Source organism: Tenrec ecaudatus, chromosome 17, assembly GCF_050624435.1.
Source record: "Tenrec ecaudatus isolate mTenEca1 chromosome 17, mTenEca1.hap1, whole genome shotgun sequence".
In the NCBI taxonomy this organism is placed as follows: Eukaryota; Metazoa; Chordata; class Mammalia; order Afrosoricida; family Tenrecidae; genus Tenrec; species Tenrec ecaudatus.
In genome coordinates, this window is record NC_134546.1 from 49,865,389 (window position 1) to 49,891,092 (window position 25,704).

A 25,704-nucleotide genomic window follows, 5' to 3' on the forward strand; every position below is an offset into this window, starting at 1 on the left:
ATAATGAATAACGGAGATAACTGAATGGTGAAGTGTCTGACTTCCACCCTAATGATTGGTAGCTTGGTTGGTATCTACCAAGAAGCGCCTTGGCATCTGCTTCAAAAAGCCCTGAAAATCATAGGGACCATTCTACTCCACACACTTGGGGTTGCCATGAGTCAGAGGTCATACAATTGCAATTGACAACAACATAGATTCAATTGTATGCCCCCAAATGCGTACTGAATCATATTGTATGCCCCCTAAAATGTGTACCTAATCCCTATTTATGTGGACACGATTTTATTTGAAAATAGTTTTGTTATGTAAACAAGCTCCTATCAGCCTAGAGTATACCCTAAACTGAATCACTGCTGAGTGGTATAAGGAGTCGTATGAACAGAGAGGCACATAGGCAGACACAGGGGGAAGATGGACAGAGACAGAAAATATCTGGAAGGCCAGGAACCCTGAGGATAGCTGGCTTCTCCATGTTGAAATTAGGAAGAAGGGCCCTCCCCCTAGAGTCACACATTGAATTCAGACTTCTAGACTCCTGAACTGTGAGGCCCACATGTTTGTTCTTTAAAACAACCTACATGTGACATTTCTGCTACAGCAATGCTAAGAAAACAAAGCAACAGCTAAGAATACTTATTCGGCAAAGGAAAGAGAAATCCGCACCTCATTCCGTGCAGGCCTGACTGCAACAATGCCAATCAAAGTGTTCCTAAAGAAAGACAGCTTCCCAATGTCTGAGGATGCGCTAGTCTTACACAACTGCAACAACACATGGTGCTCCAGAACGACTCCTCCAGTCTTCCCACCTGCCTCGTCCCCAGGTGGCCCAGAGACACTGTAGAAAGGACCCAGACAGAGCAACCTACCACGCCCCATTTATAAGGCTGTGGTGGTGTGGGGCAGCCCCAGGGAATCTGGGGAGAGAAAGGGTGGGACAAACCTGGCAGTGGGATCTGCTTCAGGGGTTGGCACTGCCCGAAGGCCGATGGCTCAAGCTGGCAGCATATCCTGCCCCTGAACTGTGCCAGCGATTGTGTAGGAGCTCTGGTTATATGTCGGTGTGTTTTCACCTCCCCAAGATGTGAAGCATCCAGGAAGTCCTCTATAGGTATACGAACACACACACACAAGGGCATGTCCCTTTGTATTCCAGCCAATTTGATTTGCGGATCACCCCCTGACTTGGTGCATTAAAAACTTATTAAAATAAAATCCCCAGGCCCAAGAACTAAGGATAACATTCCAAACATATAACATTCCAAAAGAGGTCAGCCTTGAAAAAGGACTAGGAGGTGGCATCTGGTGCCCTGGCCAGAGATAAAACTTATAGCTACAGTAAGAACTTTTGTTAGAAAACCTTAGATTCATAATTAAGGAGGTCTCTTTGCATCTTTGAAAGCAAAGCATCCCCGCCCTTGGAAATACGTGATTGTTCACTTTTACGAAACACACGCAACTCTTTGTTTAGTCAGACACATTGGGAAGGCGGAAACTCAGTTTCCCACGATGCTTCAGTGATTACACTCGTTTCTGGCTCTTTATTGAACATGACTGAATTGCTTTTGAGTTGCCCCGAGCATAACTCTGCATTCCGGTCATACCCTCTTACACCTCATACTTTAAAGGATGTCCTCGGATCTGAAAAGTAACTATCGGCAAGCAGTACCAAGGACACCCCACTCACGGGACACATTCCATAAACAAGGTACAGCCTCTGCCCCAAAAACACCTTCACGTCTGACACCTGGGGTCTGGTGTGTGAGTGTGGCGTGTGCGCAGGCGGCTCACCTCTTGTACGCCGAGTGGTCGTTCTTCACACTGCATTTCATGTTCTTCAGCTCGTCCAACACCGCAAACATGTTGATGAACTTGCCCAGGGTGAGGAGGTAGGCCTCGGATACGAAGTCCTTCCTCCTCTCAGCGTGACACAGGCGCCGCACCTCCCCGCAGAAGCGCTCGATGGCGTTTCTCTAGCGGAGGAGAGGAAGGCAGAGCGCGCGTCAGTGCCAGGCCACCCAGAGCAGCCCAGCTGCCGGCCCGCAGGGAGGTCGCTGCCTGTGCAGAGCTGCCAGAACCTGAGAACTCAGCAGGCTCACTGGAGAGGGGCGTTCAGGCACATCTGCTCTGCAACAGTAATTACTTATTCTCTATCCTTAAAGGAACGGAACTTCGTTGACTCAAGTGTCTACCAACATCAACGATTTGACTCTAGAAAGAAAACAAGGGTGAGATGTTCTGCCCTCTTACTAGCTATTAAGGAAATAGGTCATCTCATAAGGTCCTATGTTCTTGCCTTGCTAACGTACTCAATAAAGACAATCTCCGCACAGTCTCAGAGCACTTCTTAACAGTCAGAAAGTCCCTGCCCTGTGGGCACTCTGTCTAACCAAGGGGCTTGACCAAGGCCAAGGCAGAGTGAGGCTGGGGGGAAGAAAAACACCTAGAAAAAACAGATAACTTCATGGGGCAAGTTGGCACAAAGACGAAACTCTGTAGTGGGCCCTGCTACAAAGTGCAGCTGTCAGGGGGAAATGAGTCACTCCCCAACTGAAAAGAGAAGTGTCTGTCCTTCAGGCAGGCACCCCGTGACCGCAGGAGCGCTTCCCTTCCGTCCCAGACGCTGCGTGGAAGCTCTGACGACTGGGTGCTACCTTCAGGGAGCTCGAGCTTTTTAAGGGCAGTCACAGGGAGGACCATGGCAGAACACCTCAGCCCCGGACACTGAGAATCTCAGGGTTCTTTTTACCTGGAAGTACATAAAATTCATCAGTTTTGTGACCTCTGGCTCCAGGACCTCCACAGTTTTCTCATAAATCTCCACTCGGTTAGGCTGCTCGTTGCACTTAACCTAGGAAGAAGCAAATGCACATGCCCCCAAGAGTCAAAATCAATCGCTTCCACACAGCTCCAGGTGGCTCTGCGGGCAGGGAGGAGGCAGAGCAGCAGTGGGGGTGGAAGGGGGGTGGAGAATGGAGATGGATGTGGGGAGAGTAGAGGTGAGGGGCGGACATGGGAGAGGAAGCTGACATATGTGGGGAGGGGAGAAGGAAGCCGAGGGAATGGGGTGGGGAGGGGTGAGAGACTAGAGATGGGGGAAGGTTAGAGGTGTGGGTGGGAGAGAGAGCAGAGATGGCAGGATGCAGGTGAAGGCAAGAAGAGGAACAGAGGTGGGAAAAGGGTAGCAATGGGAGGCGGAGGTGGGAGCAGGGCGCACCTGAGGGATGGCCCTGGAGCAGCTCCTCCAGGTGTACAGCATCACGGCATACTCCTGGCCCTCCTCCAGCATCTCGTTCTGCAAAGGAACACAGAGCAGGTCAGAGGCAGATGGATGGAAGCCTCCGGGGGGAAGCAGGAGAGGCATGAGCTCTCCCAGCGGTCCCATTGAGATGGGCAGGCTGAGAGACTACGGCCTTCCCGGCCAAAGGAAGCCAGGGGCAGTGGAGGTGGGGCAGCAGGCTCGCCAGGGCACATACTGTCCTTGCTGGGGCTGCCTATCACGCTCGCACCCTGCACACACTGCCCACCACAGTCAATCTACACAACCTGCTGGGAGCTGCGGCCCGAGCATGGGTGCCATGCAGAGAGGGCCCTCCAGGCCCCTGAGCCAGGACCCACAAGCTGCCTGCGGGACACAGCAAGGACCCAAAAGGCCAGCCTGCTGCCTTTAATGTTCAAAGAAAAGGTAGGAACAATTCTGGAGAACCTACAGGGACACTATCACAGGGCGAGTGATGATGGGGCTTTTGCAAGTTCTTTCCTTCCTGAGTTGCCCTTGGTGCAAATTACACAGACACTTATAACACGCCCACTGTGAACTGATCATGCTTTTAAGATACTTCTAAATGGATTCCCTTAAGAACTGAAATAGACTTTCAAATGCACACAACCTTTGACATTCCAATTTTGCTTCTATAAATCTGGCCCAATGAAATAATTAAATATTTATATAGCGGTTTATTGCAAAGTTGTCATAAGAAAAACTCAACCAAGTTAATGCTTTTCCTCACACCATATTACACCAGGATAATGCCACGGAAATCCCCTTTGTCCTTCAGCCACGCCACCCTCCAGGGACACAGGGGTTTGGACAAATTACCATGCTAGAATGGACGGTGGCCTGCTCAATGTATCTTGCAATACCAGTGACAAACGCATTTCTGTCTTCAAAGTTAGTGTTGAAATTTGGCTAAAAGAAAGAGAAAAGGCATGTAGACATTTGAGTTGCTGCCCTGTGACCCAGCAGCTGTGTGTGTGGGGGGGGGGGGGGAGTGGGGCAAGGGAGGAGGGTAGGGAGGGGGGAGGGGGAGCTACACACCTGGTAAAGCAGCGAGGAGGGAGGGGGTTCAATGCAGGGCTGCTGGTCGGGAAGGGGCAGCTCCTCCAGGAGATCCACATTGGACAGGGCATCTTCCAGCGTCACCTGGGCTGCCATCCTGGCACTGGGAAACAGATGCAAAGCCACATTTTCCATAAGCAAAGACACACCCCAACCATGGACTCGGTTGAGTTTCTCAGGCCACAAGTCCAGAAGCTTGCTGCCCACCAACTCTGGCAGTCCCCACTCACAGCCTCTCTTCTCATGCCCGCTAGTGGAAATCTACTACTCTGGCTTCCAGGAACGATGCACTGCAGGGGACATGAGCTGTTGCCCGGGCAATTGCTTCCTCCTGCCACTGTTCCCTCTGGCAATACGCAGGGAAATGTCTAGTGTCATGGATTAAACGTGTTCCTTGAAACCTCCCTGGCGGTAGTCCCGCGTGTGGCTTAGGGTAAATGTTAACTGTCTACTAAAGTTTATCCTACCTGGAATGTCTACTGGAGAGACTAAAATGAGCAATTTCTTAAGAATTCCAGGCCTACAATATAAAACAACAAATATTATGCAAAACAAGGTACTGCTTTGGGTGCAAAATTACTGACATCATTAGACCGCCAGGGAGGTTTTTAAAAAGTGTCAGCGTAGCTAGGCTATGATTGCCAGTGGTATGTGGTTGTCCTGCTTTTTGTCAATGTTAGGAATCTAACCTTTACAGGCTACAGAAATAGGATTAGCGGGGCTCCCTGTGCGGAGAATCTGCTACACTCAGTAGAATGTCAAGAGACACATGGAAATCTCTACGGAATATCAGACCCGTGGATGTCGAACGAGACCAAGACCTTCCTCCAGAGCCAAGAGAGAAAGTTTTCCCGTTTGTTCGGCCTCCTAAACTGTGGAACTAGCAGGTTCCGTTTGCTAAGGGCGTTCCAGTCGATTTCTCTGTTGAAACAGCCCGGATAACTAAGACACCTAGGAACCTCCACCTTACCACACTGCTCGAATAGCCCGTGGGTCAGCCCAGGCCAGTCAACGCCACAGGCTACCTGATAGAAAAGCCCAAACCACGAGGAAAGCCCAGCTGCACCAGCTAGACTGAGGAATGCCCCACCCAGACTTAAGAGCACCTCGGACTGAACTATGCAAGTCACAAAAATGGTACTAGCCCCACCGAATCACTTAACTGAGAGAAATCCATTTTCCCAGCTGTAGAGCCAGCGCTGCTGCCAGCCAGGTACAGGTGCATGAAAGCAACCCTGGTCAACCAGGGACTCCGGAATATTAAGACTCAGGGCAAGGAACCAAAATCCATCCGAACTCCATCACTTGGGCCACACCGAGCCAATCCTGAGCCAAGAGCTCGACGACAATGGAAAGCCCTCCTTTCCCAGGAACGCATGCGACCCAGCGACCTCCTCTTGTCCACAGACTTCAAAGCTCTCTTTGGGCAGGCAATGTTCTCAGAACAGTATCTTTAGCTCTGCAGGAAGGCACTCTTGAGTCACCTATTAGTACGTGTTGGCCTGCTAGCCGCCAAGGTCCACAGTTCAAACCCACCAGCCATTCGTCAGGAAAAAAAGATAGGGCTTTCTGGACTTTGAAAGCTTTACAGCTTTGGAAATTAAAGAGGGTCACTAGCGAGTCAGAAGTGACTGGCTGGCAGCAGGGGGGCGGGTTAGTGCCACGTGGCTTTATGTTAGTCTCAAAGTACAGAGCAGTGCACCCTCTAAGTCAGGTAACCGAGGAGCCCAGAAACAGAGGCACGCATTTAAGAGATGATCGTGTGGTGACAGGAGAGAGAATGACCCCACACAGCCACCCACCAAGGAACACCAAACATCACTGACATTGCCACCAGAGGTTGGAAGAGACTGGAAATGATCCTCCCCTAGAGCATTCGGAGGTGGCCCTGCTAACAACTGAACTCACACGTCTGGTCTGGTCTGGTCGCTGGAATGTGAGAAAGTAAACTTGCTTTTTAAGTCACCAAGTTTGAGGTGATCTGCCCTGGGCCACAGGAAATTCAGTAGTTAGCTGCTCCGGCCCCAGGTGGAGAGATGCCAGCAAATCCAATGCACCAAAGCACTCAACCCAGGTGGCCTCCAAGATCCAAGAGCAAAAGGTCGTGGTGCACAAAAGCACCAAGCACAATGCTCTTCCTGCAGGGAGGAGAAGGGGAAACCGCTCCAGGGGCAGGGCTGGAGAGGAAAAATCACCCCCCTTTATCTGCAGACGTCAGGCCATGCGGACTGAAAGGCAGACATCGTGGTACCCCAAGCATTAAAATTCTGCTGAGGACGGAGCAGCAGGGAAACCAGCACTGCAGACTCTAAGAACTGACACCCGCTCAAGGCAGGCCAGAACGGACAGGCTAACTCTAACCAGGCTGGTCGCATGCTAAAACAAAAAATATCAATATTCCCGTAGGATGTAACTATGGACCAGCATCTCCTAGCATAATACTCAAAATGCCCGGCTGCAATCTAATTGACTCAGCAAAGAACTAGAAATATCTCACCTCCTAGCTGAAAAGACTATAAACAGACTCCAGACCTGCAAAATACCACAGATGCTTCCACTGTCAGACGGCTTTACAAGTTACTATCAACACCTCTAACGAGCAAATACTCTTAGGTTAAGCCTCAGAGGAACACACACACACACACACACACACACACACACACACACACACACACCCTCTAAAGAACAAAGTAAAACATTTTTAAAAAATCATTTTATTGGGGGCTCATACAACTCTTTTCACAATCCATCCATACAGCAATTGTATAAAGCGCATTTGTACATTCGTGACCCTCATCATTCTCAAAACATTTGCTCTCCACGTAAGCCCCTGGCATCAGTTTGTCATTTTCCCTCCTCCCTCACTGCTCCCCTCTCCCTCATAAACCCTTGATAATTTATAAATTATTATTTAGTCATATTTTATACTGTCCAACGTCTCCCTTCACCCACTTTTCTGTTGTCCATCCCCCAGGGAGGAGGTTATATGTAGATCTTTGTAATCAATTCCCCCTTTCTACCCCACCCTCCCGGTATCGCCACTCTCACCACTGGTCCTGAAGGGATCATCCTTCCTGGATGCCCTGTGTTTCCAGTTCCTATCTGTACGAGTGTACATCCTCTGGTCTAGCCAGATTTGTAAGGTAGAATTGGGATTATGATAGTGGGGGCAGGGGCGGGGAGGAAGCATTTAGGAAAATATGCTTCATCGTTGCTACCCTGCACCCTGACTGGCTCATCTCCTCCCCATGACTCTTCTGTAAGGGGATGTCCAGTTGCCTACAGATGGGCCTTAGGGCCCCACTCTGCATTCGCCCTCATTCACAATATGATTTTTTTTGTTCTTTGATGCCTGATACCTCATCCCTTTGACACCTCATGATCACACCAGCTGGTGTGCTTCTTCCATGTGGGCTTTGTTGCTTCTTAGCTAGATGGCTGCTTGTTCACCTTCAAGCCTTTAAGACCCCAGACACTATATCTTTTGATAGCCAGGCACCATCAGCTTTCTTCACCACATTTGCTTATGCACCCGTTTGTCTTCAGCAATCATATCCGGGAGGTGAACAGACAATGCTATGATTTTTTGTTCTTTGATGCCTGGTAACTGATCCATAAAGTAAAAATTTTAGAAATAGAAAAGCAATAACTGAAGTTTAAAAACAACTCCCTCCATGAGTTCAATAGCAGAATGAAGGAGAAAGTAGTCAATAACTTTGAAGACAAATCTGCTGCCACTGAGTCAATTCCAATGCCTAGTTAACCCCAGGAGCTTCAGAGAACTACTCTAGAGATTTTTGACTGTGGTCTTTATGGAAGCAGACACCACTAGGCTCTTTCTACGGTATACTGATGTGTGAGTTAGAACCATAAATTCACACTTCCCTCTCCCAGAAAGCATCCACGAAACTGGAGTCCCTGCACTGCATAGTCCAAGCAGTTCAAGACTTTAGTTACTACCTGAAAGACTGGAGACTCAAGTCCATCCAGAGGTACCACAGGAGAAAGGGCTGGCAATCAAATACCTGAAACTAGTTTTCAGCCATTGACAACTCTATAATTAGGATGGCTACGATTTAAAAAACAGAAAATACCCTGTTTCCCCGAAAGTAAGACATCCCGCGAAAATAAGACCTATTTACAGTCTGCCTCTCATTGAAATGCCAGGCACGTCCCCCTGAAAATAAGCATTTGGATTGTTATGATGATGTCCCAGAAGATGATGACATGCCTATCACTGAATAAATGAGTAAATGTACCACAGATTGTTGTACATGGAAATAATGGTAGTAACAAGAAATTCCTGATACTGTAGGATTCACAGTTTGTCTGGTTATGCTGGTTTGTGATGACAACTACTACCATACCACACACAGGTAATACATTTCCTTTTTTATGTTGTTGTTCAACAGTAAATGTATACTCTATTCTTCTTCATGGAAAAATAAGACATCCCCTGAAAATAAGACCTAGTGCATCTTTGGGAGCAAAAATCAACATGACACTGTCTTATTTTCAGGGAAACAGGGTAGCAAATGCTGGCAAGGACGTGGGGCATTATCTCCTTTATCCATTGCTAGTGAGAGGGCAAAACGGCACAACAGCTGTAGAAAATCGTGTGGCAGTTCTTCAATATGACTACCACACAACCCAGCAAGTCTACTTTCAGATCAACATCAAAAGCAACTTGAAAGCAGAGCCTAGAAAGGAGACTCGCGTGCCAGCGTTTACCATAGCCAAACGGTGGAAACGTTCCAATGCTCATCCACAGAGGAGTGGGTCAACAAGATACAACAGAAGCACATGCTAAGTAGCACACTGCTACATCTTTCACCTGTCGGACAGCTGGCAAATTTGAACTGTCAACCTTTCAGTTAGCAATTGAACACTTAACCATTGTACAAGTGAAAAAGAATTGTTACAAAAATCACAGAAGCCTTTAAGAGGCAAAATTATCCAGACGTGAAGCTACTGTCTCTTGAGCTATTCTCCATGTCAGTGTCGGCCCTTCTGAAGGTAGTGTTTGCATCTCTAGCCCCTCCCCTAAGGGCTCGGCACTTTCAGATGAGCATTAATTCAAAACAGCAGTGTGGGCATCTTTGACGGAGTCTTTGAAGTTCTGAAGCAAGAAGTCTAAAGGGGCAAGATCAGGGCTGTATTGCGAATGGGGTAAGGGTTCTCAGCAGAACTGGACAGCCTGTGCCCCCCTGGACGAGTAAGTGGGCACACTGTTGTAATGGGGGAAATTCTTCCACACGGCTTTCCTGGCCTTTTCTCACCAATTGTTTTCAATTTTTTTTTAATGCTTCTTCCTAATAAGCTCCATAATTGCCCTGTGTCCTTCAAGAAAATCTATCAAGAATATACCTTTGGAATCTCCCCCCTCACATTAAAAAACTGCAATAACCTTCTAAGCTGACCTCTCTGCCTTAAGTTGAACTCAGCAGAATCCCTTGAAAACCAGTTTTGAGTGAACACTTTAGTTGGTGGGGGGGGGGGGGAGATTAAGGTACCCTAATGAGACTAACTCAAATGAAGTGTGTTTCTGAGAGAACTTGTCTGTAGCCATCAGGCAGAAACATGCTGAAACATAGTTGTTTGTTAAGAAATAAGCCCGTGTACATATGAACAGGAATCCTAGTAGCAATACTTTCTGACTTACCCTCATAAGTGAAAATGTGTATGTATACACACATGTAGCTATAGGTATATACAGGTATTTGGGTGCATTCATATGCAAGGGATCTTCAAAAAGTTAATAAAGTCATAATGCATTACAAACAACAACAAAATGCTAAATGAATTAGCACACAATATATATAGTAAGCCAATTATGTTTCCGCTTCAAAAAAATCCTCTAAATGTAAATCTTTAGTAAACCAAACATTCAAATCCAATTCGTTTTATAGCACACTTACAAAGGACGTCAGCACATAAATTGTACAGAATTCAGAACTTTCATCAAAGCAAGGTCTTCCAGAAGGTTCTGTTTAGGGTGCAGGCAGCAGCTACTCTGGGGAAAGGATTACATGGAGACACACCTGCCAAGATAGGTTCTCGGAGCAGGAGAGGATGAGGGGAGCAGGCAAGAGTTGGGGGGAGGTGACACGTATCTTCTTGAGTATGTGCGGAACAGGAGAGTGGGGCACGGTGGCAAACTCTAAAAAGGGTAAAGCTAGAGAGAGGCTGGTGCCTGGGGAGGCCACACCCTTGCAAGAGCAGAGGAAGCTTCACCCCTACCTCCATGCACCCGGGTCTAGTGGCCGAGCCTCAGAAACACAGCTGAGGATTGCCAGGGTAGTCAGACTCAAACTGAGCTTCCCACCCTAGAGCTGCTGTTTTCACAGGGTTTGAAAATAGTAATTTTTGTGTCTGTTAAAAATAGAAACTGCCAGGGAAGCTCAACACCAAGCTTGCAAGACGTGATAAATAACCACAAGCTAGAAATGCAGAACTTAGGATTCCAAAACCAGGCAAAGCCCTCTTTAAACTGTCTGCGCAGCAAACACAAGCAGAGTCGTAAGACATATGTAGGATATCACGCTACGATTTAGCATAACCTGTGACATGAGGGGTCTGTTGTTTGTTTGTTATGGCACAATCTTCCAAGGAGTTTCAAACTACCGTCAAACTCTCTAATTCTTCAGACGCAATGTAAGCAAGGCTAAACGGAAGATGAACCATAAAATGTTTTGCTAACTTGCGCACAACATAAAGTGGATTTTTCTTCCTCTAATATAGGCAAATAACAGGATTTCCCAGAAAAGCAGCAAGCTCTAATATTTCGTGCAAACTATTTACATGTAAAATAAACCATCTGAGGAAGAAAACCAGACTTCATCTTTTAAAAGAACTGCTCTTCTGTGTTGCCAATTATAAATTCGTTAGACAGGACTCACCACAGAACACTCACAGCACCGGGTGGGGGCAGGGGAAGGTGGTGAGGGAGTCTCCGTGCAAGTAAAACCCAAACTCACTGCCACTGAGGCAATTCTGACTCACAGAAACCCTATAGGACAGGGTAGAACTGCCTCTGTGGGTTTCCCAGACTGTAACTCTTTCCGGAAAAACCTGGTTTTTCTCCCGCCTAACCTCGCGCTGCCACTAGGACACCTACACTGAGTAAAAAGCCAATTAAAAACGAAAAGAACATCTTCATCGTCCAGCTGTACTCCTGAAAAAAGTCAACTTTAAAAAACATAAAAGACAAAGAAAAAAATCAAAACTTTCAATGCATAAAAATGAAATTCAAATTCTACAAGAGGGCTTCAAAAAACTCGTGGGAAATTCCATCATCTTTTCATTCCATTTATGAAGCGCCTCCCCACCCCCTTCTCAAAATCGGCACTGATTGGTCTCTTGCAAGAACTGTTTCATCAACAGAGGGGGTGTAACCCAAAGAAGCTCAAAAAGAGTTCCTAATAAAAGGTGCCGGAATAAGTCACCAGCACCGGCTGCACTCTGGGGTGGCCTCCTTGCTGGATGCTGCTGCTGCACCTTCCTCACCAGACCCTCGTGACACTTAATTGGGAAAGCTGGGCTTGCTGACTCAAAGCCGTGGAGCTGAGTGCCTTCAGGCTGAGGCTTCTTAGAGTCGGTGCCTGCGGATACTTAATTCAGGAAGCTCGGTTTGCTGACCCAGGGAGGTTGAGTTGAGGGCCTCCTATGTTGAGGCGTATAGGGGAGTGGTATGCCCCCTTGGGCATTTATTAGCAGAACTGAAAGAATTTTGAAGCATATCCGGATAAACAACTCCATCCACAGCATTTCTTCACTGGCATTACAACCTGTTAACTTCTTAATAAATCTTTTAATCATGAATGTTGTCTGTGAGTGCTAACCATTGAATGGATATTAGAACTTAAAGATCAAGTACAGAAATCAAATAGAGAATATTAATTAAGACAACACAGTAAGTTTCTCAGGCCAATTAGTCCTCAGTCAGTTCTTAGCCTTAAAAGGGCAAAGGCAGAGGACAGTTCTTTACAGCAAGCTCCTGCTTACTCTCCCAAACATTAAAGGAGAGCTGAGAGTCAAAAGGCTTTAAAAATGGAAACTTCGCTGGCCCAAGGCCCTGTGGATAGATTCACTACTCATGCTGGGTAAAGTCGAAGGTCAGCGAAAAAGGGCTCAACAAGACAGACTGGCACAGTGGCTGCAGCAATGAGCTCAAACACAGCAACCATGGTAAGCATGGCACAGGACCAGCGAGTGTCTCACGCTGCTGTACACAGGGTTCACTAGAGTAAGGACCACCGTGAGGGCACCCAACAATACGTGTGCGAGGCCACCCTCTTTCCCACTGTGCCCCGAGCATAACCTCTTCACAGGATTGGAATTGCACCACATGTCGCCTTGTCTCCCGATGGCTCCTCCACATAAACTTTATAATGCGGATTTCACTGCACTTTCAAGTCACCTTCATCTGCATCTTATCATAAATGTTCTTCAAGCACAGGGGAATCAGCACTCATTAAGTCTTCCTTTAGCGCTACCTATTTAAGTAGTTAATACTTCTACTTTAGAAAACTAAGATTATTATCTCTGAACAGAAAAGCCTAGTATGTTGTTCCAGATTACTTTGCATCCCGGTAGGGAATTCTTAGGTGGAAGACCGTCTCCTAGACCAGAGCATGTACACTGGTACAGATAAGAGCTGGAAACACATGGACTCCAGGATAGATAAACCCCTCAGGACCAATAATGAAAGTAGTGATAACAGGAGGGTAAGGGAAAGGTGGGGGGGGGGTGGAGGGGAACCGATCACATTGATCTACATATAACCCCCTTCCTGGGGGACGGACCAAAGAAAAGAGGGTGAAGGGAGACATGGGTTAGTGTAAGACACGAAAAAATAATAATTTATAAATTATCAAGGGTTCATGAGGGAGGGAGGGAGGGTGGGGAAGGGAAGGGGAAAAGTGAGAAGCTGATATCAAGGGCTCAAGTAGAAAGGAAATGTTTTGAAAATGATGATGGCGACAAATGTACAAATGTGCCTGACACAATGGATGGATGGATTGTGATAAGAATTGTACAAGCCCCCAATAAAATGATTTCAAGAAGAAAAAATATGAGTATAGGACATGAGACTTCAGAGCAGAGTCCCATAAAGGAATCACATTATTACGCCGCTGACCTGGTTCTCCAGCCGTCAGGGACCCTTCCTCATCTTTCACAATGTAACAAGTGAAAAAACACCTGTTTCAATCCACAACATTTATTATTCATGCAATTTGAACACATTTCAACATACCAACAAGTTGCCCTTTTTGTTTTTTCTTTTCCTTTTGTAGGATGGAATCTTGATATGTTCCTCATGAATTTCTAAAGAAGCAACAAAGCCCACATGGAAGAAGCACACCAGCCTATGTGATCACAAGGTGCCGAAGGGATCAGGTATCAGGCATCATCAGAACAAAAAAATCTTATCATTGTGTACTCACCTCCATGATATGATCACTGAAGACAAATAGGTGCATAAGCAAATGTGGTGAAGCTGATGATGCTCGGCTATCAAAAGATATAGCGTCTGGGGTCTTAAAGGCTTGAAGGTAAACAAGCGGCCAACTAGCTCAGAAGCAACAAAGCCCACATGGAAGAAGCACACCAGCCGGTGCGATTACAAGGTGTTGGAGGGATCAGGTATGAGGTATCATCAGAACAAAAAAATCTTATCATAGTGAATGAAGGGGGGAGTGCACAATAGAGACCCAAAGCCCATTTGTAGGCCACTGGACATTCCCTTACAGAAGGGTCTCGGGGAGGAGATGAGCCAGTCAGGGTGCGATGCAGCAACAATGAAAAATACAACTTTCCTCTAGTTCCTACATGTTTCTTACCCCCAACTATCGTGATCCCAATTCTACCTTGCAAGTCTGGCTAGACCAGAGGATGTACACTGGTACAGATGGGAACTGGAAACACAGGGAATCCAGGGCGGATGATCCCTTCAGGACCAGTGGTGTGAGTGGCGATACTGGGAGGGTAGAGGGAGGATGTGTTGGAAAGGGGGAACCAATTACAAGGATCTATTTGTGCCCTCTTCCCTGGGGGACGGACAACAGAAAAGTGGGTGAAGGGAGACATCAGACAGGGCAAGATATGACAAAATAATAATTTATAAATTATCAAGAGTTCATGGGGGAGAGGGAGAGTGTGGAGGGAGGGGAAAAAATGAGGAGCTGATGTCAGGGGCTTAAGTAGATACAAAATGTTTTGAGAATTATGAGGGCAATGAATGTACAAATGTGCTTTGCACAATTGATGTATGTATGAATTGTGAAGAGTTGTATGAGCCCCTAATAAAATGATTTTTAAAAAGACCCTTATTATACAACTGATATTAGAGATACAAAATTTGCTAATGTTTCTTCAAAAGTTTTTCCCAGGTAAAGTTACTTGTCTTTTTATTTCACTTACTTTTTTCTTTGAAATCTAAGTTTATTTCTTTTACCTTATCCAACTATTTAGGCCTTGGCAATTTTCTCTTTCACTTCTAAATTTACCAAGTATAAAGAAAATGCTTCAACTAACCACTCCAACCTCACAGACTGCTTTCGCCACCACTAAAGATGATCTGAGACCACCGCCACCACCTCAGCTCTGTGAAAAACCACTTGATGGTAACATTTATCTCAAAACAGTTCAGCGATTCACAGTAATTTTTAATTAGACCTCAGAAGAAGAGTCATTCTTAGGCTTGGACCTGCGTGATATAAAATATTAAAAATAAAAACAACTCACTGCTATAGATTCAGTTTCAACTCAGTGACCCGATCAGAGGGTTTCCAAGGATGTAAACTGGGGGAGCAGATAGTCTCATGGTTTTTCCCTGGAGCAGAGGGTGGGTTTAAATCACCCACCTTGCAGTTGGGAGGCCAGTGCTTACTCCACATCCCACCAGCACTACTCCCTCCCTCCCTTACTCACTGCCATTGAGGCAACTCTATTGGACAGGGAGAACAAACGCCCTTGTGGGCTTCTAAGACTGTAACTTTTCATAGAAGTAGAAAGCCCAGTCTTTCTCCCTTTGAGCAGCTGGTGGTTTGAACCTTGCGGTCAGCAGCCCAAAGGACAACCACTCTGCCACCCAGGCTCCTCCATGAGTACCTATCTATGCTTAATCATGTCATGGCACAGTGGGTGCAACCAGGGGCTCAAACTTAGCAACAGATGCGAGGATGGCACAGCCCTGGGCAGTGTTTCATTCGGTTGTACATTGGGTTACTATGAGGTTAGTACCTAACAATAGTAACATCAGGAATATATGTTATCCTGCTAACCACAACCAAGATTGGCCCTGCCCATAAATGACCTCTAATCTTGATGCCCCAGTGACATACCACCTGTGCCACCTATACCACATACCATCCTGAGAACCTACTTTCATTTTGATAAGTCATATTTTGCCAATTTTTAAAAAGTCTTCTAACTTTATAAAAGGGATACAATGCTGTATATAATCACTGGGTTTACTTTGGTCACTGAAGACCAAAATTAATTCTGTATTATTAAAATTCCAACTCATTACATGCTATTTCAGAAGTTTCATTTGGTCTGGGTCAGAATATTCCCCTGAAAGACACCCTGCAAGAGATGAGCCAGCTTCCTACAAATAGACTGTGGTGGACTATAGCATTTAATTCTTACATATTAAATATATATATATATATATATATATATACATTTTCTCCGGTAGGCCAGTAAACCTTTTCTATAAAAGGCCAGAACTTTCCTTTGGACAAGTTAGAGAAGATCCTTAGTTTTAGGCAATAAACATTAAGGTGTTTAGGAATAACAACTCTCAAATGAATTGGGGGTAGGGATTGAGGGGGACTGGTGGTTTAAGATTTAACTGTGTTTTAAAGGAGTCTTAGTGGTGTACTGGTTAGACGTTGGGCTGCTAACCATGAGATCAGCAGTTCAAAATTACCTGCCGCTCCATTAAAGAAAGATGAGGCTTTCTACTCCATAAAGAGTTACAGTCTTGGAAACCCAACGGGGCAGTTCTACCTTGTCCTGTACGGTTGCTGTGAGTCAGAACTCACCAGATGGCAATGCATTGGGTTTTCTTGGCTGGTGTGTTCCCTATACCATTTTAATTTTTACCATGTTTGATAAGACTGAATTAATTGAAGGGTAATAATGAAAAATCCTGGGTTTTTCTTTTTGAGAAAACAAAGTAAAAGGAATTATAGAAACCAAAAACAGGTTTACCACACACCTTGAATGAAAGTGACTTTTAAATTGCTTCACAATCTATCCGCCTATGTGAAGTTCCAGCAACCTGGATCTTCTGCGAAGCAAAAGAAGGTCTTTACAACCAGAAGATCGACTCTGGAAATACCAATAAATCTACCTTTCCTAAGGTTCTGCACAGAGATGCCTTCCTGCTCATGAAGAAAGCTTTCAATCAATGGCTCTTCTAGGACAAGACAGCCGGAGTGAGTCAAAAGTTTCAGTATTATCATCAGGATACGGTTAGACCCTGGTAAACCACTAATTTTTATTTTAAAATATATTTTGGATTTTAAGCTTCAGTTCTTCATCATTTTATACTTCCCAGATCTTCAGAATCTCAAACAAAGCAATATATAGAAAACAGTGAGGGATATTTTTAGAAAAGCAAAGCCATTTATAAGTTGTGGCCCATAGGAAAGCAGCAAAACTCAAAAATCATTTATATATTTTTGAAAAGAACACCTAGTTCACAATTTAAAAAAATAAAAATGTCACTGCATTAGTGAGAAAAAGCCCAGGGAAGTTGAGAGTCCCCCCACCCCCCAGCACCGAGCACACCCACTCCTTCCTTGAGGTGTCAAAGGCTGTCCTATGAGAGTGATGATGGGAAACCATACCCTAGCCCTGTGCAGCCCTAAGCTTGCCCCTTCGGACTTCGTTTGTTTCCAAAATTCGGAGCACAGTGAAAAGGAACAAGACTTCAGTTCCTCGAGGATGCCCAAACTGCCACTTTGAAATGCTGTCTGTCCATCGAAGAGCTCAGAATCCTTCAGGGCAGGGTCAGAGCTGGAAACACTGCCTGCAGAAGTGGATAAACCTAAAATGGTTTTTTTGGGGGGTGGGGTGGAAGCGTATCAATCTAGATGTCAAGAAACATTTTGGCAATTTTTAAAATAAAAGCTTCTATAATCTTGTTGTAAATACTATGTGATATACATAATTATTAGAATTTAACTCTCAATTCAATGCTCCATGCTAGATGAAGCAGGTCTCCAACCCTAAAGGTAGGCGATATGCAAGTGGCTCAGACTTATTTAAAGTTCGTCAGGTGCTTTCCAACTAATTTCAAACATCTGCATTTCCCTCTCTGGTAATTAAGAAGGAGCCCTAGTGGAACAGTGGTTACAGCACCAACCTTAAAGTCGGCCGTTTAATACCACCAGCTGCTCTGCAGGAGAAAGATGTGTCAATCTGATTCTACGGGGCAGTTCCTACTCTCCGACAGGGTCACTATGAGTGCGAAGCAACTCAACGGCAAGGTAAGAAGAGGTAAGAATTTTTTGCAAAAAATACCCTATTTTTTGGCTATTTTATAAGGCTGAAAAGGTCCTTATTGACTTTGTTACAGTATTAAGATCTAAGGAAAAGAAAGGCAGGAGGAAGTAGCATACAGTTGCTATTGAGTCCATTCCAATTCAGAGCTACCCCATGTTCGAACAGCAGGGCTAAGCTCCAGAGTTCTCAAGGGTTTACCTTTTAGAATCAGGCCACTGGGACATTCTTCTGAGGCACCCTTGGATAAGTTTGAACCGCCAACTTTTCAGTTAGTAGTTAAGCATTGAACATACTATGCCACCTTGGGACTCTTAAATGTGCATATTCTCAAAAACCCAAACAAAAATATAATACATTTGAAAAATGAGAACACTAAGTTTTAACCATTGCAGAGGCCTCCAAGGGGCCTGGCACAAGGCTAGGGTCTTCACCAGCATCCCAGGACTCCTCTCACACACACCAGTGCTCCTCACAAGATGCATGAGAGAAGGTCCCAAATGCCCATGGCTTTCACTCCTTTCTCATTACCTTCCCTCTCCCAGCTTGCACTTATTGGACATTACTTATGAGCAGCTGACAGAGAAAACTAGTGCTTGGTTGACAGGTGGTTCTGCATGATATGCAAGCACCACTTAAAAGTGGACAATGTGGGAAAGCTTTCCTGCTTTTGCTAGATCTGGATCCTGCATATTGCTCATCATCTAACCTCCAGGTCTTGGGACTTGAGCCAGCAGCCTGCCATCTGACCTGCTGGGCATGGATTAATTGTCGTCTGAAGCCAGACGCCTGCCATCTGACCTGCCCTTGCAGCTATGAGCTATGCAAGTCAAGAGAAGTCTCCCATCCTGGCATCTGATGCAATACTTAGAATTTGCCTTTCTCTACCTCTGTGTGAACCAATGCCTTGATATAAACCTTCTCACTCTAAAACTGCCCCTGTGGATTTTGAGGACTAGAACTCTTTACGAGCGTAGAAAGCTTTGACTTTCTCTCATGGAACAACTGTTGGTTCTGAACTGCTGGCGCTGTGGTTAGCAGTCCAACATTTACCCACTATGCACCAGAGCTCCTTCAAATGACACACACACATATATAAAACACAAACATATAAAATCTTCATTGGTTATGTTTCTCTAGGGAACCCTGTCTAATCTACTGCCTTATATCTAAAAAGGGACCTGCTCACTCTTCCTTATCTGCTTACACTACCCTTATCCATTTCAGTGCCAATGAGCAGACACACTATTGGTAAGTATGTGTCTCTCTCGGCAGGTGTGTCTTTAGCTCAGGTAGGTGCCAAGTATGTTCAACACACACACACACACACACACACACACAATCTGTATGCAAATAAGTCAATACTGGAGAAAAAGATACACTAAAGGTATAAGGTACACATACAAACAAACCAAAAATTGGCAGAAAACCTTCTTCATCAGTAATTGCCATGAATGTAAATGGATTAAATATTCCAATCAGGAAATAGAGAGCAACAGATTGGTCGAAATAGATCACCCAGTTCTAGGCTGTCTACAAAAGACATACATTGGGCACGAATATGTCTATAGGTTAAGAAGGAAGCACAGTAACCGAAAGAAAGAAGGCATGGCCATTTTACTACCTAACAGAATAGACAAACTAAAAATCTGTTATAAGAGACAAAGAACGCTGTGTATGCAAAAAGAGTCGATCCATCAAGAAGATATAACTATAGACATTTATGTCAGGGCTACAAAGTTTAAAATCAAACCCAGAACAGATAGAAAGAGGTCCACAGCAATACTTGGGCACATTAATACACAACTTTCTATAATGGACAGAACTGGAAAGATCAATTAAGCAATAAAAGACTTGGAACAGTATCATTAAACAAACAGAACAGTCCACTCAACAATCACACAATACTGCATTCTTTTCCAGTGAACACAGACTTCTCCAGGACAAACAATGTCTTAGGACACAAGCAAGTCTCAATAAGATTGAAATTAAAAATGTTTAAAAGACTGAAAACACACAAAGCTATCTTTTCTGATCACAAAAGAAACAAACTATAAAGGAACAACAGAAATAAAACTGGAAATAAGTACTTGGAAACAAACAGTAAGCAACCAATGTGTCAAAAGAAGAAATCAAGAGGGAAATTAAAATTTTTATATGTTTATAGTTGAATGAGAATGAAGCACAACGCAATAAAATCTATTAAAATGCAGAGAAGGCAAAACTCAGAAGGAAATTCAGAGCAATAATTTCCTTAAAAAAGAGAGACTCTAAACCAAGAGCCTAGCTCTACAACTTGAGAAACTAAAAAAGGATGTACAAACTAAGTTACAAACTACCAAAGAAAGGGAGTGAGAATCGCAGCAGAAATAAATGTAACTGAGAGTGGAAACACAGTCGAGAAAAATCAAAGAACCAGAAATAGGTTTCTTTGTACCCTGACAAAGAGAAAGGGAGAACATAAAATATCCTACCTGGTTTTAAAAAGGGAGCTATTACAACCAACCCTACAGGAATGGAAAGGGGCATAAACGTTAACAGTTTGTACACAAACCAATCAGACAGCTTAAAAGGAATGGACACATTCCTGGAAGCACATAAACTTCCTACATGGATACAAGAAGAAATAACAGATCTCCACAGACCCATAAAAAAGAAAGTGACTGATAAGTAATCAAAAACCTCTCACCAAATACCCCAGGCCAGACTAGTTTCACTAGACCAGTGGCTCTCAACCTTCCTAATGTCGCGACCCTTTCATATAGTTCCTCATGTTGTGGTGACCTCTACAACCATACAATTATTTTCATTGCTACTTCATCACTGTAATTTTGCTACTGTTATGAATCTGGCAACCCCTGTGAAAGGGTCATTCGACCTCCAAAGGGGTCGCAATGCACAGGTTGAGAACCACTGCACTAGCGTATTCGACCAAACGTTTGTTGAAGTGACTCCCCAAAGTGTTTCATTATCTAGCACTATGTTAACTGAAACACAAAACATGGGTGAAGTAAGGAACATCACATTATTTTCTCATAATGTAGGAGGCGAGAAGTCAGAACTCAGGGGCCAGCTCTAAGGACTTCTCGGTTGGCTGTCAAGGAAGGTCTCTGTCTCTGTTGGTCCTAGGCAACTTTTGTAACTTGACATCTCTTTCCTCCAGCTCTGCTTTGTAGTTTATTTGTTTAATATCGTTTTATCTCAAAAGGGATTACTATAAGAGACATGGATCATAGTATCAGGAGACACCAAGATCTGCTGGCACAATCTAGATCACAGAGAAGATGCTCGCCATCCTGCTTGGATGAGTAGTTACTGGTCTTCAAAGCCCGTGAGCAGCCATGGTTCTCCTGTGTTCTGCTGACTATGCCAAGTCACTTGAGTGGGGACCACAATAAACTGCAGACAGCCTTGAGAAGGATAGGAATGTCCAAACGTTACAAAGCGCTCCTGTGAAGCCTGAAAATGGGTCAAGAGGCACTGAGTGAAGAGAGCAGGGCAATGAATGCTGCGTGGTTTGAAACCATAAAAGGGGTGCGAGAGGGTCGTATCCTCTCACCTTACTTATTCAGTCTGTATACGAAGCAAACCATCAGAGCAGCTGCATTATATGAAGAAGAATGTGGCATCGGGACTGGAGGAAGGCTTATTAACAACCTAGCACACGCAGACGACACAACCTTGCTCGCTGAGAGTGAGGACTTGAAGCTTATGCTGATGCAGATCAAGAATTGCAGCCTTCGGTGTGGATTAAAACTCAATATAAAGAAGACCAAGATTCTTACAACTATATAGAATTTAATAATTAATAGTTTACATCATGGCAAATGGAGAAAAGACTAATTGCCAAGGATCTTGCCCCGCTTGGTGGATGCTACGTTAAGGACTAAGGTGCGCCTGACCCAAGCTGTGGTATTTTCAGTCGCCTCATCGGCGTGTGAAAGTGAAACACGGAGTAAGGAAGGCTGAAGAAGAATCTTCTACTGAAAGACCCTGGTGGAGGGTACGACTGTGAAGTGGGTAACCCGTTGGGCTGCTAACCACAAGGTCAGCAGTTCAAACCTATCAGCCTTGTGAGCGAAAGGTGAAGTTTTCTGCTCCTAAAAAGATTTACACCCACAGAAACCCACAGGGCCAGTTTCATTCTGTTCATAGGGTTGCTATGAGTCAGAGATGTCTTGAGAGTAGTGATTTGGATTTTTTTTTTGGTTTGGCTATTAAGCTTACAATAGCATTATGAAAAGGTTGGAAACAGTATGAGTTATGAAGTGTGATGTGCAGCCATGAAGTGAAGAGAGCACATACTACTGTCAGGAAACTGGTCCTCTACACGGAGCTACCATAAACCAGTTACTAAAAATACACTAACTGCAAAGGGAGGCCAACTGCAGTAAAAAAACAGACTCCACAAGAAAACTAGTAGAATAATAAATGAAATCACCAAATTGGCAGAGGTCAAGGTACGCAAATTAAAACCCATTCTAGTCTCTATATATCAACAATGAGCGAACAGAAAAGAAAAAAATCTAAAATAATACCGTTTATAATATCATCTAAAATAATAAAGTACCTATGAAATTTAACCAGGAAGGAAAAAGATTTGTATGCCAGAACCATAAAACATTACTAACCCCACTCTATCCTTCATCAGAATGCACTTCAAAGGACAGCACTGGGACTACAGCTTGGGGAGAGGGGCGCGTCGGATTAGGGCACATGGAAGAAACGCAAAGGGTGGAGAGGGAGGAGAAGACATCCTGGCCCAACAAGTCCAAAGGACGTTCCTGCTCAGAGCAGACAACACACGGGGAAGACCATAGGGCTGGCCCCACCACTGGACCCGGCATCCTGCACTGAACCATGATGATACAGGGGCCAGCACCTGAGACAGCGTGGGAATAGTGCACTGTCTGCCCCCATCATGCTGGGGCGAGGCACTGAGGGCAGGCAGCAGAGCAGCAGGGGGGGCAGACTGATGAAACCCCCAGGGAAAACCAAAAACAGACTTGGGAGACAGAGTGGGGCACCCCATCAGACTGGACTGGAAAACACTTGTAAAGGCCAATAAATAGACCTTGAACTATTTACAGGCTTTTCCATTTTTGTCAGTGGCTTTTTGTTATTGTTATTTTGTTCTTGCTTTCTGCTGTTGTTATTGTTTTGTTGGTTTTGACTTCCTTTGTTGTTTTATTTGGTTTTGCCTGGTTTTTGTATCTATTAATGTATCTGCATGTCTATCTAGATAAGTGGGATAAATAATTTGAAAATGAAAAGAATGGGACCAATAGTTGGGGGGGGTATGGAGGAAGGGGAAGTGGGAGAAAGGAAGGGGGGGATCAACCCAGGGACAAGGGAACAACAAGTGATGCAAAATCGGTGGTGAGGAGGGCGTAGGAGGCCTGGTAGGGCTCAGTCAAGGGCAATGTAGCAGTGAGGAATTACTAAACCCAAATGAAGGCAGAACATGATGGTGGGACAAGAGGGAAGTAAAAAGGAAGTACAGGAAAGAACCAGGAGGCAAGGACATTTATAGAGGTCCAAATACAGGCATGGACATATGTAAATATATATATATATATATATATATATATATATATATATATATATATATATATAATGAGAGGGGGATAGAACTGTATACCCATATCTATATGTTAAGAATTAAAGTTGCAGATGGACATTGGGTCTCACTCAAGTACTCCCTTAACACAAGGAGCACATCAGCCTGTGTGATCATGAGGTGTTGCTGGGATCAGGTATCAGGCATCTAAGACCCAGAATAAAACCATACCCAAGGTGAAGGGTGGGGAAGGGCAATGGAGTGGAGACCCAATGCCAATCTGTAGACAATTGGACATCTCCTCACAGAGGGGTCACAAAGAACAGATGAGCCAGTCAGGGTACAGTATAGCACCAATGAAACACAACTTTCCTCTAGTTCTTTGGTGCTTCCTTCACCCCACTATCGTGACCTCAATTCTACCTTACAAATCAGATTAGACCAGCACATGCACACTGCTACAGATAAGAGCCCACAACACAGGAGTCCAGGATAAACCCCTCAAGGCCAACAAAGAATAGAGATACCAGGAGGATTAGGGGAGGGTGGAGGTAGAAAGGCGGAACTGATCACAAAGATCAAACCAGAACCCCCTCCCAGGGGGAACGAATAACAACGGGTAAGGGGCAACGGAGGATGATGTAAGATATGGAAATAATAATCTATAACTTATCAAGGGTTTGTGAGGGAGGGTGGGCATTGGAGGGAGCAGGAATAAATGGGGAGCAGATATCATGGACTCAAGTGGGCAGAGAATGCTTTGAAAACGATGATGGTGGCATATGTGCAAATGTGCTTGACACACTGCAGGAATGAATGATAAGGGATGTAAGAGCCTCTAATGAAAGTATTAAAAAAAATAAACAAAATAAAACAAAAACATTACTAAAAGAAATGGAATCTTTTTATGCAATCTAAGCAATATAATCATTAAAAAAAATAATGTGTCAGCACAGAAAAGATCATAAGTACTATCAAAGTATTGATGGAATTCCGTTTTTAGAATTTCATTTGGTGGTATAGAATGACAGAATTTTATTGTGTACTCCATAATTTTTTTAATGAACTGGAGATTTGTAATTTTTTGATCACTTAAAAATATTATTCTAATTTCTTTCTAGTTGTATCAACGAGCTCTATCTTTTAAAGTGCTTGCATCTTTACCCCCAAAGGACAAATTAAAACTATGAACAAGCTGCATACATTATGCTAGGCGAAATAAACCAGGCTTTCAAGACCACATACTATTAAGCCTCTGGTGAATCTTCTCTGACCCCAGACCAAGGATGTGAATAGTCTTGCAGTCACGAAGAGTACTTTGGAAAGTGAATTATTGCAGATGCGTTTGATTAAAATATGACACCGTATCATTTGATTTCCCTTTTGACCCATTTCAAATATGTTCTAGTTTGGGAATTTTCTGCTTTCTTTTTGATTAAGGTTTTTCTGTTGTATCTATGTTATTGTTGTTAATTTTTTTGTTTTGCTTTGTTTTTCTGCATATGAAATCCAGGACAGGAAAATCAACAGAGACAGTAACTCAATTAATTCAAGTATCTCAATTAACTCAGGGGTATGGCAGGGGAGGTAGGAGGAAATGGAGAGCTAATAACAAAGAGCTCAAGAAAGAAGAAAATGTTCTAAAACTGATTGTGGAGATGATTTTACAACTCTCCTTAATATGACCGAACTATTGACTTGTATGATATGTGGATTATATTCCAATAAAGCTGTTAACAAGAACCCACATATACCTTTTATATGACATTTTAGGAAAAGCAAAACTGTAAGGTAGTGGTTGACAAGGGTGGAAGATATGGGTGGAGTTGAGTACACATGAGGTCTCAAAGCCAAACAACTGCCATTCAGTGGATTCCCAAGCATCTCAGTGGCCTTACAGGGCGGAATAGAATTGCTTTCCTGGATTTTGAAGCTGTAAAACAGGAGTTTCCCAAACGGACTTGGCTCAGCTCCCCCATGGCAATTAAAAAAGTTTAAATCAGAGTCCATATTCCAAGATAATGTGTAGGCTTCTGCTTTTGCATCTTCTCCTGGATTGTGCCAGCAGCCGCCCACCAGTCCGCCTCGGGCGGGGGTGCCGGGCACTATCAAACACTGGGAAACACTGCTGTCAATCTTTCAGAGCGTAAAACGCCTCAACTTTTTCCCCAGAGGGGCTGGTGAGTTCTAACCACCGGTGCTGAGGTTAGCAGTCCACTACACCACCAGGGATCCTTTCCAATGGGGTAAAATGAGGACATTTTGTGAGTGATGAAATTGCTCTGTACCT

The 25,704-nt window shown here is 44.4% G+C and overlaps 1 protein-coding gene across 1 annotated transcript in view; it reads right to left on the minus strand.

Moving 5' to 3' along the window:
* The window catches only part of CYFIP1 (cytoplasmic FMR1 interacting protein 1), a 113,980-nt gene that overhangs the window by 86,889 nt on the left and 1,387 nt on the right, over nt 1-25,704 (minus strand). Inside the window, exons 2-6 of the mRNA XM_075535398.1 lie at nt 4,319-4,442; nt 4,100-4,189; nt 3,218-3,295; nt 2,750-2,851; nt 1,792-1,973 (exon numbers count right to left, since the gene is read on the minus strand). Of these exons, the coding sequence (XP_075391513.1) occupies nt 1,792-1,973; nt 2,750-2,851; nt 3,218-3,295; nt 4,100-4,189; nt 4,319-4,435 (569 nt within the window). The 5' untranslated portion in view covers nt 4,436-4,442. The remainder of the gene's footprint in view (nt 1-1,791; nt 1,974-2,749; nt 2,852-3,217; nt 3,296-4,099; nt 4,190-4,318; nt 4,443-25,704) is intronic.